This window comes from Haliaeetus albicilla, chromosome 9, assembly GCF_947461875.1.
Source record: "Haliaeetus albicilla chromosome 9, bHalAlb1.1, whole genome shotgun sequence".
Lineage (NCBI taxonomy): Eukaryota > Metazoa > Chordata > Aves > Accipitriformes > Accipitridae > Haliaeetus > Haliaeetus albicilla.
In genome coordinates, this window is record NC_091491.1 from 12,697,663 (window position 1) to 12,712,188 (window position 14,526).

The 14,526-nt window shown below is 50.0% G+C and overlaps 1 protein-coding gene and 2 non-coding genes across 3 annotated transcripts; 2 read left to right on the plus strand and 1 right to left on the minus strand.

Annotated features, from left to right (window-relative positions):
- Positions 1 to 7,577: 7,577 nt before the first annotated feature.
- On the plus strand, positions 7,578 to 7,659 carry TRNAS-UGA (transfer RNA serine (anticodon UGA)). The gene has a single exon. It is a non-coding gene; the product is annotated as a tRNA-Ser (tRNA).
- Positions 7,660 to 8,201: 542 nt separating this feature from the next.
- On the minus strand, positions 8,202 to 8,273 carry TRNAE-CUC (transfer RNA glutamic acid (anticodon CUC)). Its single transcript has one exon. It is a non-coding gene; the product is annotated as a tRNA-Glu (tRNA).
- A 4,223-nt stretch (positions 8,274 to 12,496) lies between these two features.
- Positions 12,497 to 14,526, plus strand: LOC104314376 (C-C motif chemokine 5). Its single transcript, XM_009913841.2, has 3 exons — positions 12,497 to 12,666; positions 13,146 to 13,257; positions 13,877 to 14,526. The coding sequence occupies exons 1-3, from the start codon at positions 12,594 to 12,596 to the stop codon at positions 13,962 to 13,964; spliced, it is 273 nt and encodes a 90-aa protein (XP_009912143.1). The 5' UTR covers positions 12,497 to 12,593; the 3' UTR covers positions 13,965 to 14,526.

A 14,526-nucleotide genomic window follows, 5' to 3' on the forward strand; every position in this document is an offset into this window, starting at 1 on the left:
GGCAGTGTCCTGCCTTTGGGAGGGTCCTTCTCAGGTGGCTGGTCTAAAGGAGGTTATACCTCACACATCCCTCTCTGCCCCTTCTGTCTTGTTACTGAGGAAAACAAGCTGCTATGTCTAGCACCGGTCTTCCAGCCTTCAACCACCTCCATTAGTCTTCTTGATGCTCCCTGAAATTTGCCTCTATTCCTTTTTCACATTAATGCTAGAAATGTTTATCCATTGTTCTCATATGACACAATGCCTTCCCTGAAAGGAGATCTTTAGCAAAAAGGTTACAATTAGATATATTTTAAGTAATTTAGTCAATGTTTTAACTGTTTAGAACAGGAAGGACAGACAAAATTTGGAAGAACTCACAGTGGGGCAGGTTATTTTACATTTACAATCTGTGGCAACTCTCCAACCATCTTCAAAGGGATTGAAGGCTGCTTATTCCTTGCAATCTTATATTGCAGGGTACTGCTACATACATGAGGCAGAAAAGCTGTCTTTTCTTGTTTCTCAAAATAAATGTATTTCACATATGGGGGGAGAAGTAAGTATGAAGGACCACCAGCTCCTAATGCTCTACTCTGTCTCCTCATTTCCTTGGGATCACCCATGGAATGCACCAATACCCACACCAGAAATATCAAATCAGTCAAATACAGATATAAAATTTAAAAGCACTGATCTTACCTGCCATCTCTGCAGAGCTGGTAGGACTGGGAAACAAGCCATTCCTTTATAGCACCTGCACCAGGACAGAAAGTAGCCTGGTCTGACCTGGGTGTGGCCAAAAATGGAGAAACTGGGACCGGACTGAGCCAAGAGGAAATATCTACTGGTTTGCTTTCCTGGATTAAGCAGAAAGGTGCACACTTCATTCCTTCTGCGTAAATGTTGACTTCCTTTTTGACCAATCAGTAAAAAGGGAAAAAGAATAAAGGCACCCATTTCTTTTCTGCAAGTGAAAGAGATTGGCTTAATTTTATGATGGTAAAAGATGATGGTGAAATTTGGCTTCTTTTTTGCTTTTGGTTGACATCTCTGATGGTTTGGGAAGCCAGAAATGGGTTGTTTTGCCAACATGCATTTGTGGAGTATACCAAGGTCTAAATACAGCTTGTCTGAATGGTGGCCCTGCCAAAATTTGTATCCAGGAAAACCAAAGTTGTGTCCCATTTAAAATTACTTAGTGAGATGGTTTGTATAATTAAACAGTAGTCAGATCATCAGTGATTTGGAAATGCATGTAAAAATAACTGCTGATCATTGTGGATGACAAAGACTGGACAAAGAACAAGGCAGTTGCACAGAGCAAGCTCGAGCTGTTTTCAGCAAAATCATAGACACAGTAATATCGACAATGACAAAGTTATATCTGTGTAAATAAGAACAGGCCAGAGGTGCAGAATGGAAGATTCCATCCTGAAATGTCTGGAAAGGAACAAAGTGTTGGGCCAGATGAGCACTTTAACATGGATGATGACAGCTATACAGGCTGATCACAAAAGACAATGCTGAATTCTAACTGACAATCAGCCATGTAAATCTCACAAGATTAGGTAGACAATCCTTCTTACTGTTTAAATATTTTCACAGTTCTTATTAAGCCAAAATAAATAAAAAGAAAATATGAGAGAGGAAACTGCTAACAAACATGTATCATTTTAAATCTGGGGAAAAAAAAAAAAAGATTTGTGAACGTCAGGTTTTCAGAAGCTGAAAATACAATGTCAATATTTCTGCCCTAAAGAGAAATTGAAAACCAAAAGCAGAAGCTAGCCCCTAGTACCAGGGGGACTTTGATCACCCTGGCAGGTGCTTTACCTTGTCCATCCAGCTTTCTGCCTAAAAAATGTACATAAGCAGAAGTCCAGGTACCTGAAGGGTGGTTCTGTTATTTCTTTTGTATTTGTGATACGTGTCATTGCAATTGCATTAGCGTCTCAGTGACAATTTGGTAACCCCCGGTTGCCCTTGGTACAAGGACACCGTCTGCCTTTGAGGGTGTGTGCCAACATTTGCAGGTAGCCTGATGCTGCTCCCACGATCGGAATCATCTGCCATGCAAATGTATTAACATGATACGTGTCCTACCAATTACTCAAGCCTGGGTGTAAGTGCAGTACCCAGGGCTTTCACATGTCCACAGGCAAGCTGTCCTATGTCAACTCCAAATAGGATTTATGGTGTTTTGGTGCAATCTTTTGAGCTTCAAGAGAAACCAGGGTATCCTGCCCACCAAGGCTGATGTTCATTTAGCAAAGCGTACAAGACATCTGGGCAGCCAGGGCATTAATTATCCATTAATTAGCCAATGAAGCAGCAGATTCCTCCATCAGCTCTCCTCTCTGTCTTGAGTGTTTAGAAGCTGCATATTTCTTCTCTTTCAGGCTCTTGGTATTACTATCCAGGCTGCAGATCTTCACCTGTAAATCCTGGTGTAAATCTAACAACCTGTAGCTATGTGACCACTGATGGTGTTTGCTAAATACATGATTAAGCATTAGCTGTAGCAACAAGATCATTAAACTTAAGCAACACAAAAAAGAAAAGCTCATTATTACATTCATTATTTCCCATCCTAATCACAAAAAGCAACATCCTCCCCTTTCCCATTTGACACACTTCTGGTTTTCCTGCAAGCATTTTTAGCACTCATTTTCATGACACAGACACATTTATGATAAGAAAATGCATGTGTGAACCACAATGTCTCAAGTTTAACAGTGATTAAGGACCTAATTTAGGTACAACTTCAAACATAGAAAGTTTCTTCTTCACCTGCCAATGACATATTTTTCCTATATTTCAAACTGTGGGTTTATTTGCATACTACTGAGAGTCAACAGCCTGAAGCCAAGTCTGTCCTTGTCCAGAGCACAGTGGCATGGAAGAACAACTAGAGGTTTAAAAAACTGTATCCAGTGCATTTTCTGCTCCAACAGGTGAAGGGCAGATCTTGTAAAGGGATGGAGCGAGCAGGATAAAATGGAAAAAAGTAAGAAGTGGTAGCTTAGCCCCACAGAAATTGTAGGGCGAGTAGAGGAGGAAAAGTTCCCAGCAGTTCAGGGGTGACAGTTAATAAAACCAGTTTGTCCAGATTTAAAAATATAAAGGCTGCAGCACTAAAAACTCTTTATGGAGAAGGCCATCTGGTTCTATGCTCAAGGCCAAATACAGCCTCTGGATGGCAGAGGCGTTTCAGAAGATGGTGTACAGGGGAATGCTGGTGATGAGAATACCCTGCACAGCTCAGTCCAGCTTTCTGGAATAGCTCTTACGGGCTCAAGGGTACGTCCAGGGTCTGGATACAGGCTCATGACTGGATACTCTCTGGACAATATGTAAGGAGCCAGCCCCAAAGCAGCAATGTGGGTTGAAATCATGTGAAAAACTTGAGAAGCTTTCGGCTAAGAGATTATTTCCTCTTTACTTCATCACACTATAGAGCTGTAGCTCTCCCACCCAGAGGACTTTCCTTCTGCCCGTGGTTCAGCTAATCTACCCCCATCAGCCAGCAGCTCTAGAGGAGGGGAACTGGCACACCAGGAGGGTCTCACTCTCGAGCCTGGGATGGTAACTGGTGAGGTTTGCTGAGACAAAAAAACCTCAGTCCCCCAGGAGGAGCTGGTACCTATCTTGCAGTAGCTGCACATGTGCTTGAGGGCCTCATGCCCATGTCATGGTCAGCTCACTCCTGACCCTCCTCTCAGTGGGAGCTTTCACAGTTTGGTGTGGGAGTGACAGCAACAGCAAGGGATGCTCAGGAGGTGGCACTGCAGGTCTTTCTAGCATCACTGAGGTGTTCACTTCAGGAGTTTCTCCAGCTGCATGATGCCCACGAGTGATATTATTACCTCTCTTTGAAGTCCTCCTTTAAAGGTTCACCACTCATCAGCACCCAAGGCTATGAAGCCTTCTTAGTGCAGCCCTCCATCAGCCATGGAGACTACTTCATAGCCACGATGAGGTACTCCAGGCAAGTGCACAGTGGCTCTGCCTGCCATGCAGAAATAGGTGAGCCCAACAGACTGGGCAGTGCCATCGGTGAGTACAGACTGCTTCGTGCCTCTTTCCAGAAAACACACCCATGGGATGACCATCCATGGCCTTCTCAGTCTGTACTGTAGGACAGCCCGAGCACTCTTGCTGCTGCTGTCACCTGCAGCGCTCTTGGCGGTCCCTGCAGTCATGGGGGCTATGCCAACTCAACATGACTCAGCAGGGTAGGGCACTCAGACCTAACTCTGCTACAAGCAGTAGGCACAGTTCCCCGGGCAGGAAAGCTGTGGAAGGCCATCTGTGACTTTCTAGCACAGTGGTAGGACCCACCACACCCACCAGGACAAGCTACTGCACATCCATCCACGGAAAGACCTCAGCTTGCAAGGCCCAAACATGACTCCTGTCCTGAGCAACAGCTAGCAAACCTCTTCCCTATGAACAACTGTTCTTCCCCAGGGGCTGGTCCCTTATTCCCCTTCCCATGGACCAAACTCCCTCTCCTCTCCATGAATAAAATCTTCAGCTCCTCCTCATGAACCAAACTTCTTCCCGCCCCATCTTTTAATAAAACCCCTCTTCAAACCCTTCCACTTTTCTTTCAGATTGTGACCCCATGCTCAGACTGGAGAGTGGGAGATGGCTTCTTTGGAGAAGGGCTTGGCAGGTCTAGAAGGAGACCTCAGCTGTCATTTATGCCAAACAGGAGGATGGTTTTTCCATTTTTCCAGTTTATGTTATCTTCCTGCTCTGGAACCATTTCCCATCTTATCTGGAAATCTAGGACATAGTCATACACCAAAGCAGAAGCACTTGTCAGGCCCCTAGAAAGCCACTGGGAGAATACATGGCTTCAAAAGCTCCAGAGATTTATTTAAACAAAGAGAGAGTGGGAGAAGCTTCAGATACTCACTGTGGTTTTCGTTGTGCTGCACCAGCTGGGAGACATGGGAGTAATTTGTTGCAGTGGATTCTTTTCCCTGGACTACAACTTAATTTCTAGAGAGGCTGAATACATGAATAGATGTAAAAAATAATCACAGATTCTGTGGTTTGATTCAATGCTTAACCATGTGAAGGAATGTCTGTATGGATGGAGCTTGCAGGGGTTCATTAGTAGTCACAATGCACAGGTAGTAGTCGCCTCTTGATCATCATATGTCATCATATTACAGCCAGTGAGATGCTTAAGCACTGTTTCATGGTCAGGATAAAGTGTCTTCAACATTGCATCAGGTAATGGGATGCAGCAGTGAATGGTGACCACTGTGTGCTGGGTCCAGCAAAGCCAGCACTTGAGCAAGGCAGTCACTATTTTCTGAAACTTGCAACATCAAAGGGTGAAAACTTGCAAGTAGAGGCAGAGTCTGAACATTTCTTTGAGGAAGAATAAGGTCTGTCTCATGACAGACTTTGTGGTTTTCTATATTGCATAATACTGAAAAGTGCCATTTATTACAAGAGAAGAGATGTCAGTGCTCTGTTGAACTCAGACTTTTCTATAAACACATCCTGATCTTTCTACTAGGCAAGATTGTTTTGTCTGTAAATATCACAAGAATTGTAGATGAAAATAGGTGTTCCCTGCTGATGACACAAGATTAGATAAGAAAAAAAGTCAACAAAAAAAAAACCCAACCAAGCCAACTCTGAGAAATATTGTGGGAATTCTGGCCAGTGCAATAAAAGTCCGAGTCCAGCCAGGCTGCAAGAACCAGTTAGGGGATACTGCCTCCTCTGGTCTCCCCCAGACACTTTCAACTGGGTTCCTGAGATCTCCAGACCACACCTTTTGCCCTCCTTAACCCCTTCAGACATCTCTTTCAAGCTCTGGTCACCTCCAAGCTCCTCCGTTAGAGTACCACTGCTCTCCAGGTCCCTCTGCTCCCCCTCTGGTCCTCTCCAGGTCCCTCCATTGGGGTCTAGACACGCCCCCCCTCCGTCCTTTCCATATACTCTGGAGACCCCTCCAGACCCCTCCTTTCGGGCTCTGGTAATGTGCAGGTCTATGTGCTCTGGTCTGGCCCCTCCATGTTCCTCTGTTTGCTACCTGAAGGATGTTCGAACTCTTACCCTGAAATGAAACCTCACCTCAACAGACCTCTTTGGATACCAAATGCACAGTACTTCATCCTCAGAAGGAGTAAGGAGAAATAGCTCATTCCAGACCATAGACCTCATCTTCACTAACTGTGCCCATCAGGATGTTAGTGGCTTTGCAGCTCTGAAGGCTCTCTCCTCTTGTGCCATACCCCAAGCTGAACCTCACAGGCACTTCAGGAGATTCAAGGAATGTATCTCCCAGCTCTGAACACGAACATGGCACCTAGAAGAGGGGGAAGGAAACCTGGATAACCGAAAAGGATGAATTTAAGCTTAACCTTTCTCCTGAGTCTTGCCATAATTGTCCAAAGACAGTATTCCCCTCACTCACCCCTCTCTTGAGCTCTATCACATTTGCTAGCCTTGCTCTAGTCACTATCTCATGTGTCCAGTGATTGTTTGAGCACCTGGTTTCCAGTGCATCGATGCATCTGAGCAGGTGGCCACCCATGCCTGGGCATCTGTCCGTGCCTGTGGGACTGTGCCAAGCTTGACTCAGTGTCAGGACTATGCTCCTCCCTGGCCAGTGGAGGAGGGAAATCAAACCACCAAGTGAGGCAGAGGCCAGGGAGGATGGCGGTGCAGACAGACCTTTGGGCTGAGAGCTGAGCACAGAGGAGCAGTTCCTACACAGGGAGGTTTCCATCCAAACTGCTCCCTGCCAATGAAACCCCATGGAAGATGCGTGGGATGGAAATGACATAGCAAAGCACTTGCACAGCTTTTGAGCATAACTCTGGGAACCCAGAGAGGGCCCTGGATATCTCAGGTTCCCAGAGCTATCTCCCACCCAAACCAGGGATAGGCAAGTGCTTCTAGGACTACCTTCCAGATAGGATATTTGTGCTCCAAAGGAGAGGCCAAGGTCACTACCAGACCTCGCTCAGCAAGGATTTCCTCTCGACAGTCACCTTTTCTTCCTTTCTCCAAATCACCTCTTCTAAAAGCCAAAAGGCATGCAGCAACCTGGTGAAAACCACACAAATCTGCAACATCATCCTGCCAGCTATAAGGCAAAACACTGCCTGGTCTGTGTGTCAGCCTGCCTCAGTTAGTGAAGTCTGGACCTGTTTTCACAGAGACAAATATATGTATATTGGGGGGAGAGGGGGATAGAAGAGGCTGGGACGTTCCCAGACTAAGAAAGGAGGTTGGGGATGGCCATCCAGGAACAAGTTTCCTGTTGGATACAAGGAGACAAGATGGAACGTAGACCTCCCACCATGTCTGTCTCCCATGTCACCACCACTGATGTTGTGACTGGTGCCCAGTTGCCTTTCCCAGCACTGCTGGGATGCTGATTTCCGCATCAGCCTTAGCTCTGTGCAGGGCAGGTGGCAGCAGTAACAGTAGTACCTGTGCTGGGTGTGCAGCAGGAGCCAGGATGGCACAACCCACATCCAGGGTGTGATCAGGTCCTGTTCTGTCCCCTGGGGCAGGGTCACAGCCACAGGCTCCTGTGGAGACACTCTGTGCAAGCTGCTGTGATGGCCGAGCGGTGAAGGCGTTGGACTTGAAATCCAATGGGGTTTCCCCGCGCAGGTTCAAATCCTGCTCACAGCGGGAGATTTTACTGGCAGCCCCTGCCCCCCTGCCCCCAGGAGAGACAGACGGACACAGACCTGTCACCCTGCATTATTCCCACCCTGGCCCTGATCTCCTAGGGACCCCTCACCTTTAGGAGAAGGCCAAGACCGTGTTCAGTGGAGCAGCCCTGCACCTCTCCTTATCACAAGAAGAAAACCTGCAATAGCATGTCCACCCCACACAGCTGAGTCACCCTGCTCCCTACAGCCTGTCACCTTGCTCCCTATAGCCCATCACCTTGCTCCCTATAGCCCGACACCCTCCTTCCTACAGCCCATCGCAGGCTCCTGGCTGCCCCTCACTCCACCTGGGGTATTTTTCTGCTGGGTGGTGCAGCCCGATGGCATTGGGGGACAGGAGGCTGCTGCTACCCCCCAAAAAAATTCATCCAACCCTGACCCAGCACCATGCACAGGGTGTGGGAGCTCCTGAACCCTGTGCTGAACCCCAGGAGCTGCTCGAGGGCAGTGCAGCCACCCAGGAAAAGGCTGGGACCTGCGGTGGCTGTAGGAACCCCCTTCCCTGGCTGGGAATCGAACCCAGGCTGCGGCAGTGAGAGTGCCAAACCCTGACCACTAGACCACCAGGGATGAGGTGGTGATGGTGGTGGACCTGTTGGTGGCCACCAACCAAGCCTTGAAGGGACAGGGCCACTTGGGCCCCACAGCCCAAGGAGAGGACCAGACGGGATAGATGCCACAGCCTTTCTGGGGGACTTTGCAGGGATGCCTGCTCCTTTCTGAGAGCTGTGGCACTGGGAAGACCCTCTGTGCAAGTGGACCTCTTCTCTGCCAAGCCTGGGAAGCAGGAGATGGCTGTGCTGGGTCTCTGATCGCTGTCAAAGGCAGGTTTGGGGAAGGCAATGATGGCCAATAGTTCAAGAAAAGACTTAGCAGTCCCCTGGGGATTCACCAGGGAGGTTCAGTCCTGCTGATGGTGGAGCATGGACCCCATATGTGCTGTTATACATTGCCAGGCTCGTGTGACACACATCACACTGGGCACAGGCGATCCAGCTTCATGGACGCAACAGCCCTGACTCCCAGTGCATAAGCCAGAGTTTCCCTGTAGTCACCTCAGGAGAAGCAGAGCAGTGTAGGTGCAGGCTGATTGTTATCAGCAGAGTTCCAGTGAAACAGGAGTTCCAGTGAAACAGGGGTCTGAGCCCTTGTGCCAGCAGAGGAAGTGTGTCTGGAGTCCCCATTCCTACTGGGTTTAGAGTAACATTTGCATCTTTTTTTTTCTAGGGCAAAACAGCCTGTTGGGGCTATCTTTTGAGACTTCATCTGGAGCTGCAAAGAGTAGGTGATCCTGGTTTCCAGAGAGTCCTTCTGAGGGAGCAGAGACTTTTGCCTTTTGCCTCCTTGCGGGAGTCACAGGCAGCAGCAATGTGCTGGCATTGCCCAGGCATCCTGCAGCAGTGATGCTTGTGATTCCCCCTACCCTTGTCCTGCATACCACACATAGCCTCTTTCCTTGGCCCCATACATTTCACTTAAGGAAAAAAAAAAATTTGAAAAGAGGCTAAGTCAGGCTGGGGCAAAACCAAAAGCAGACTTTTCCCCCACCACCTGCACTCACCTCCTAGAAAAGAGGCTTTCTGCTACATAGGAAGATGGAGAGGGGCTTGAAATGTGTCGTCCTCCCCAGATGTTGCTACCAGCATGGGCAGCAGGACAGGAGGCTGCAGAGCCTGGACCCCTGCCCAGGGCACAGCCCTGTCCCTGCAGCACCCAGCTCAGCAGGGTTCGGACCCGAGGGGAATGAGCACTGACCCAGAGGATGACACCCAGGGGGTGCCCGGTGCTGGCAGGAGCCCTGCCTGCCCCAGGCTGTGTGCAGGGAGGAGACCCCTACGCGTGCACTTGGGCAGGCAGGAGGGAGCACTGTAGGGCTTCTCGGGAGATGGATGGATGAGCCGTCGCTGAGACGGAGATGAATGAAAGGGCTCCGGGAACATTTCCCGCAGAAGACGGCAGAGGGCCCGGTGCTCCTTGGATGCTCGTGTGTGGGTGGGAGGGGAAGTAAATCGACAGAGAGAAAATCTCTCTGACTTGCAGGGGTCAGTGCACACAGAGCCCAGGAACCTCCTTGTGGTTCACCTTGTCCCATGCAGCTCCCTAAAATGGCCCGTGCAACTCCCCTCTCCGTCTGAGGCCAAACCCCAGCATGGTCCCCACAGTCCCCCCAGCAGCCCTTCATGGTCTGGGCTCACGGTGGCACATCTGGCATCCAGCTCCCCTGTCTCCACGATGCCCCCCCGATCTCTGCCCAGGTTTCTCTGCAATGCCTGGTGGATCCCAGCCGCTGGCCGCTGCCTTTGCCCCCACCTTTCTCTGAGGAGCTGCATTGCAGCGAGCAAAGAGGGCAAAGGGAGGCGGTGGGGAGCTTTGGAGGAGTGCAGAGTAGGATGAGGGCAGGGACGAGTGTCACCCTCCCGCAACAGCTGACCTGGAGCAAGGATGGAGCCAGGATGAATGGTCTGGCATCTCTCCAACTCTCTGGCATCTCTCCAACGCTCTGGCATCTCTGCCGTGATGGTCAGGGCTACGGGATACACCTCCAAAAACCTGCACGGGGCCAAGTGAGGGGCAAGGCTGGGCTGTGCAATGGTCAGATGGAATTGTGCCATCCCTTGGGCATGTCGGGTGGGGGGAAGAGGGAGCTGGGATGGGCTGAGGCGCAGGCACCCTGCGCTTTCTGAAAGATATGCAGATGTCATGGTTTCGGTTGCCTCTACAAGCTCTAACGGAGCGTGAGCTCTGGCAGCTTTGCGGTTGGGGGAGCGTCAGAGTATCACTCTGTGGTTTCTTAGATCTCTATCTGGACCTGTCAGATATTTTGTCATAGTCCTTCCTCTGCCAGCAGATCTGAGCACACCAAAACAGGTTCACTTGCGTGTCCCATAGCCCAACAGTCTGTCTGTGATGGCAGAGGAAGGGGAGATGAGTGACTCCCACCCCACCAAATGCAACAAGGAAGCGATGCAGCCCAGAAGCTACATGTTGAAGCCAAGGAGTGTGCAGGCGCAGGTGGTGGGGATGTAAAAACTTAATTTATACAGGCACTGCTCCTTCGAAAGAGAAGTTCCAGCCCCAGGACCAGCCTTAGGGCAGCAGGGACAGGTCAAGGCTCAGTACAAAATACAATTGTTACTGTAGCGAGGACACAAGGCTGAGACACATTGCCTTGCTTTGTAACCCTACATGGATCTGGGGCATGAGCAATGCATACATAAATTAGCCAGAACAACAGGCTAATTGCAATACTGAAGGACATGTAATACAGGAGTAGCAATAAATAATCCCCCTCTCCATCCCTGAGAGTGGGATGTCCCTTGGCAAATTCCAGCTGAGATTTTGTCCCTTGCAAAACCTGACTACCTGCTAGCATGTTGCTGTGCTGCCCCAAAATGCTACCACCGCATGTTTGTGACAACCTCGTCATGTCAGTCACTTGGTTCAGCTCCAGGTCCTTCACATGCTTTTGAAGGCAGGAGTCCTCAGGGTCCCAGGACACAACCACTCCCAGCACCGTGAGGATGTCTCCTCAGAGGATGAGTTGGGAAAGCCATGGACTCTTGCAGCACTGGTCCCCACCTGTGGGGACATTGTGGTAAAGGGGACACTGTAGGAGGCAGCCCCAATACACCAAGACACAAGGAGGTCTCCAGGTAGGGGAACAGAGCAGCACTGCCCTGTGGTCCCTGCTGCATTACTGGGGCCGCAGGGCAGTGAGGAAATCCCGGGGAGATGAGCTCATGGTGCCTCATGAATGGCAGTTGTCACTGGGAGCTGGGTGTGAAAATACCCAGAGAAACCACAGGCTGTGAGCTGGTAAAGTTGATGCCTGTTGCAGAGAGGAGGGAGGTGGAAAAAGGGGAAATGCTTCCTGGGGAGTCCATCGCTTAGTGGCAAGGGCAGTGCTGGGGGGCTCTGGGCAGAGCACATCATAGGCCCTGTGACTGTGAGTGTGCACAAGGGGCGGGGGTACGTGCTTGCATGAGAGGTGGTTCCCCTCCACTCCCTGGGCAGAGGGATCTCCTGCTCTGCCTTCTGCATCCCACCTTGTACCAAACCCATGCTGGCACTTGTGTTTGCCCTGTGTCTCTGGGAGAAGACAGCGTTTGTAGAGTCTGATCATCGAGTCGGGCTTCCCAGGCAAGCACTCCCCTTACTGACTGATGCTGGGGTGTGTTACGATGGGTTTGAAGGTCCTGAGCTCCATACTGGAAGCACAACATTGAGGATTTTGTGTTTTATGGTGCCAAGACTGCACTTTTTATGGTGCCAAGATCTACAACCAGTCTCCAGGGTGCCAGCCATCTTTGCTGCCTGCACAGGCAGCAGAGCTCAGAGCGTGCCTGCTGCCCATGCTGCCTGCACTGTCCCCCTGCATCCACCCTGTGCATGTCCCAGACCCACCACGGGAGCAAGAACTCCCTGGCTGGACCTGCACTGTCCCTGAGCCATTCTGAGGATCTAAGCACCTTTGTCCTCAAGGCCTGGGTCCTTGAAAAGGACCTTCGGGGAGGAAGCTGGGATGAGGTTGATGAGTGCTGCTGGCGTGTTGGTGAATCTAAGTGTGAACCTGCTGTTCAAGGGTGGTTTCATATCCTGTCTTGGTCAGTATAGTCCTCGTGGGTGCCGGTTTGGTCAAAGTTACCTCACCTCACACAAAAGCTATTCTGGTATTTCCTAGACCTACTGTTTCCTTTTTTCAGCATTTCTGAGGCAAAGGTGCTGTGACATCAGCTCTGTTACACTATGGAAACTCCAAGTGTTTGTCTTGAAATCTAACTGATGGGGCCAGCCACCATCCCTATAAAAAGCAAGGACTGAGCGAGCACCTCACATCAGACACAGGAGGAGTCTGCTCTGCCTCTCCCTTGCAGCTCATCTCTGTCCATAATGAACGCCTCTGCAGTGTGCCTCTCCATCATCCTTGTTGGTCTCCTCTTTTCTCAGGCCTCTCCTGCTCCAAGTGAGTACAGCATCTCTCTGCTCTCTTGGGGTGGATTTTTGCTCTGACTGGCAGTGAATTTGAAGCAGAACTGGAAAATGTTAGCTGCAAAGGTTGGAAACCTGTGTGAATAGCTTCTGCTTTCTTGGGTCTGCTCTTCCTTTCTCGCATCCTTTTATCTTCGGGATGAATTTTACCGAGAAGTATCAAAGTTTTCAGCTTTCGTCTCCCCTGATTTTGTTGCCGGGCTTTAGGAATGGTTCCAGGGTGACTGAAAGTATTTTTATCATTGGAAGTGAGTGCAAAACATTTAACAAGCAATCCTAGCAATGACTAATTAAGCTTTGGTGTTCACAGCAATTTCTTTCTGACTTTCTGGGGAAAGAGGAAGAAAAGAGGGTGCCACAGCTGATTAAGGGGATGGTTGCCCATGCTCTCGGCTGGGGAATGTGCAGTTTATTGAGTAATAGACTCATGCTGGCTTTCTTGATCTCTTCCAGTTGGGGCTGACACAACTGTGTGCTGCTTCAGCTACACCTTACGAAAGCTGCCCCAGAGTCACGTGAAGGATTATTTCTACACTAGCAGCAAGTGCTCACAGCCAGCAGTTGTGTAAGTACTGGCTCATTCTCTGGGCTCTTAGGAAAGGCTCTGCCAGCCTTTGGGCTCTTTGCTTCACATCCAACAGGGCTGAGAGCATGGTGGTGTGAGGAACCATACCTGCAATAAGGGAATGGGGCAGCCACCATGGGTCACATGTGCAACACATGAGCACTCATCCTCCTCAGCTGAGAAATAAGTGGTCTCCTTGAACCATCCTGGTGCTGGGAATAAGGTGTGAGAAGGAGGTCCCTGTGTAGCCAGCAGGACCTCCCAGTGGTGATGAGCCCAATGCACATAATGTACCACCTGCAAGTTTTGCACCTGGTATGCCAGCTGCCCACACACTGCATCCAGGCTCACCTCTGCACTGAACATGGCCAGGAACATCTGAGCATGGGGGGTGGTTCTCCCAGGGGACCCTGATCTCTCCCTCCCCTCTGGGTTTTAGCAGGCTCTGCAGCCCCCTGATGCTTGGGGGTTTGTGGGATGGGAGCCTGGAAGGGACATGATTCCCTTGGGAGCTAGCTTTGATCACAGGGCAGGTCAGCATGTGCCTGGGGAGTGACACAAGGCCCTCATGCCTCTTTCCCCATCTGGGGCTGTAACACCTCCCCACCTCCCTTGACAGGTTCATCACCAGGAAGGACCGTGAGGTCTGTGCTAACCCTGATGCCAGGTGGGTGAAGGAATATGTGAACACCCTGGAGCTGCAGTGAGCACTGGGAGCTGAGAGGTCTATGCCCTGGAGAAGTCCTGCAAGACCATCCAGCAGAGTCTTGGCACAGACCTAGAAACTCTGCTGCTGAGCACCAGGACCTGCTGAGCCACCTTGGGACGCCTGAAGTTCCTTTTGTCTTGTAAAGATGTAATTTGTCCATGATAATTTAGCCACCCTTATGGGCAGCTGTGATTCTGGGGACCTCCTGGCCTTGCAGACCCATCTTGGCATCGCCTGCTGTGTGACATGTGGCTAAACTGTCCCCTCCTTGTGCCTCCGCTGCTAGAATGGGAGGGGGATTTTGTCCCCACAGCTATTTGTGGGAAGTGGTCTTGGAAATTAGGTATGAGTGCTGTCATGTAAACCTAGGCTGACTTCCAAGTCAGCTGGCTGAATTTTGCCATGGTACGGTGGATGCTGAGAGTAAGATCTGTCTCCTTAATGGAGCAAGTGGTATGCTGGTTACTTGCAGGATGCTCATTGTAGAACCACATTGTTCAGCCTTGTTCTCAAAACGCTGTCTTTTGCTGGTGCCAAAGAATAAAGATTTTCTCCCTCTG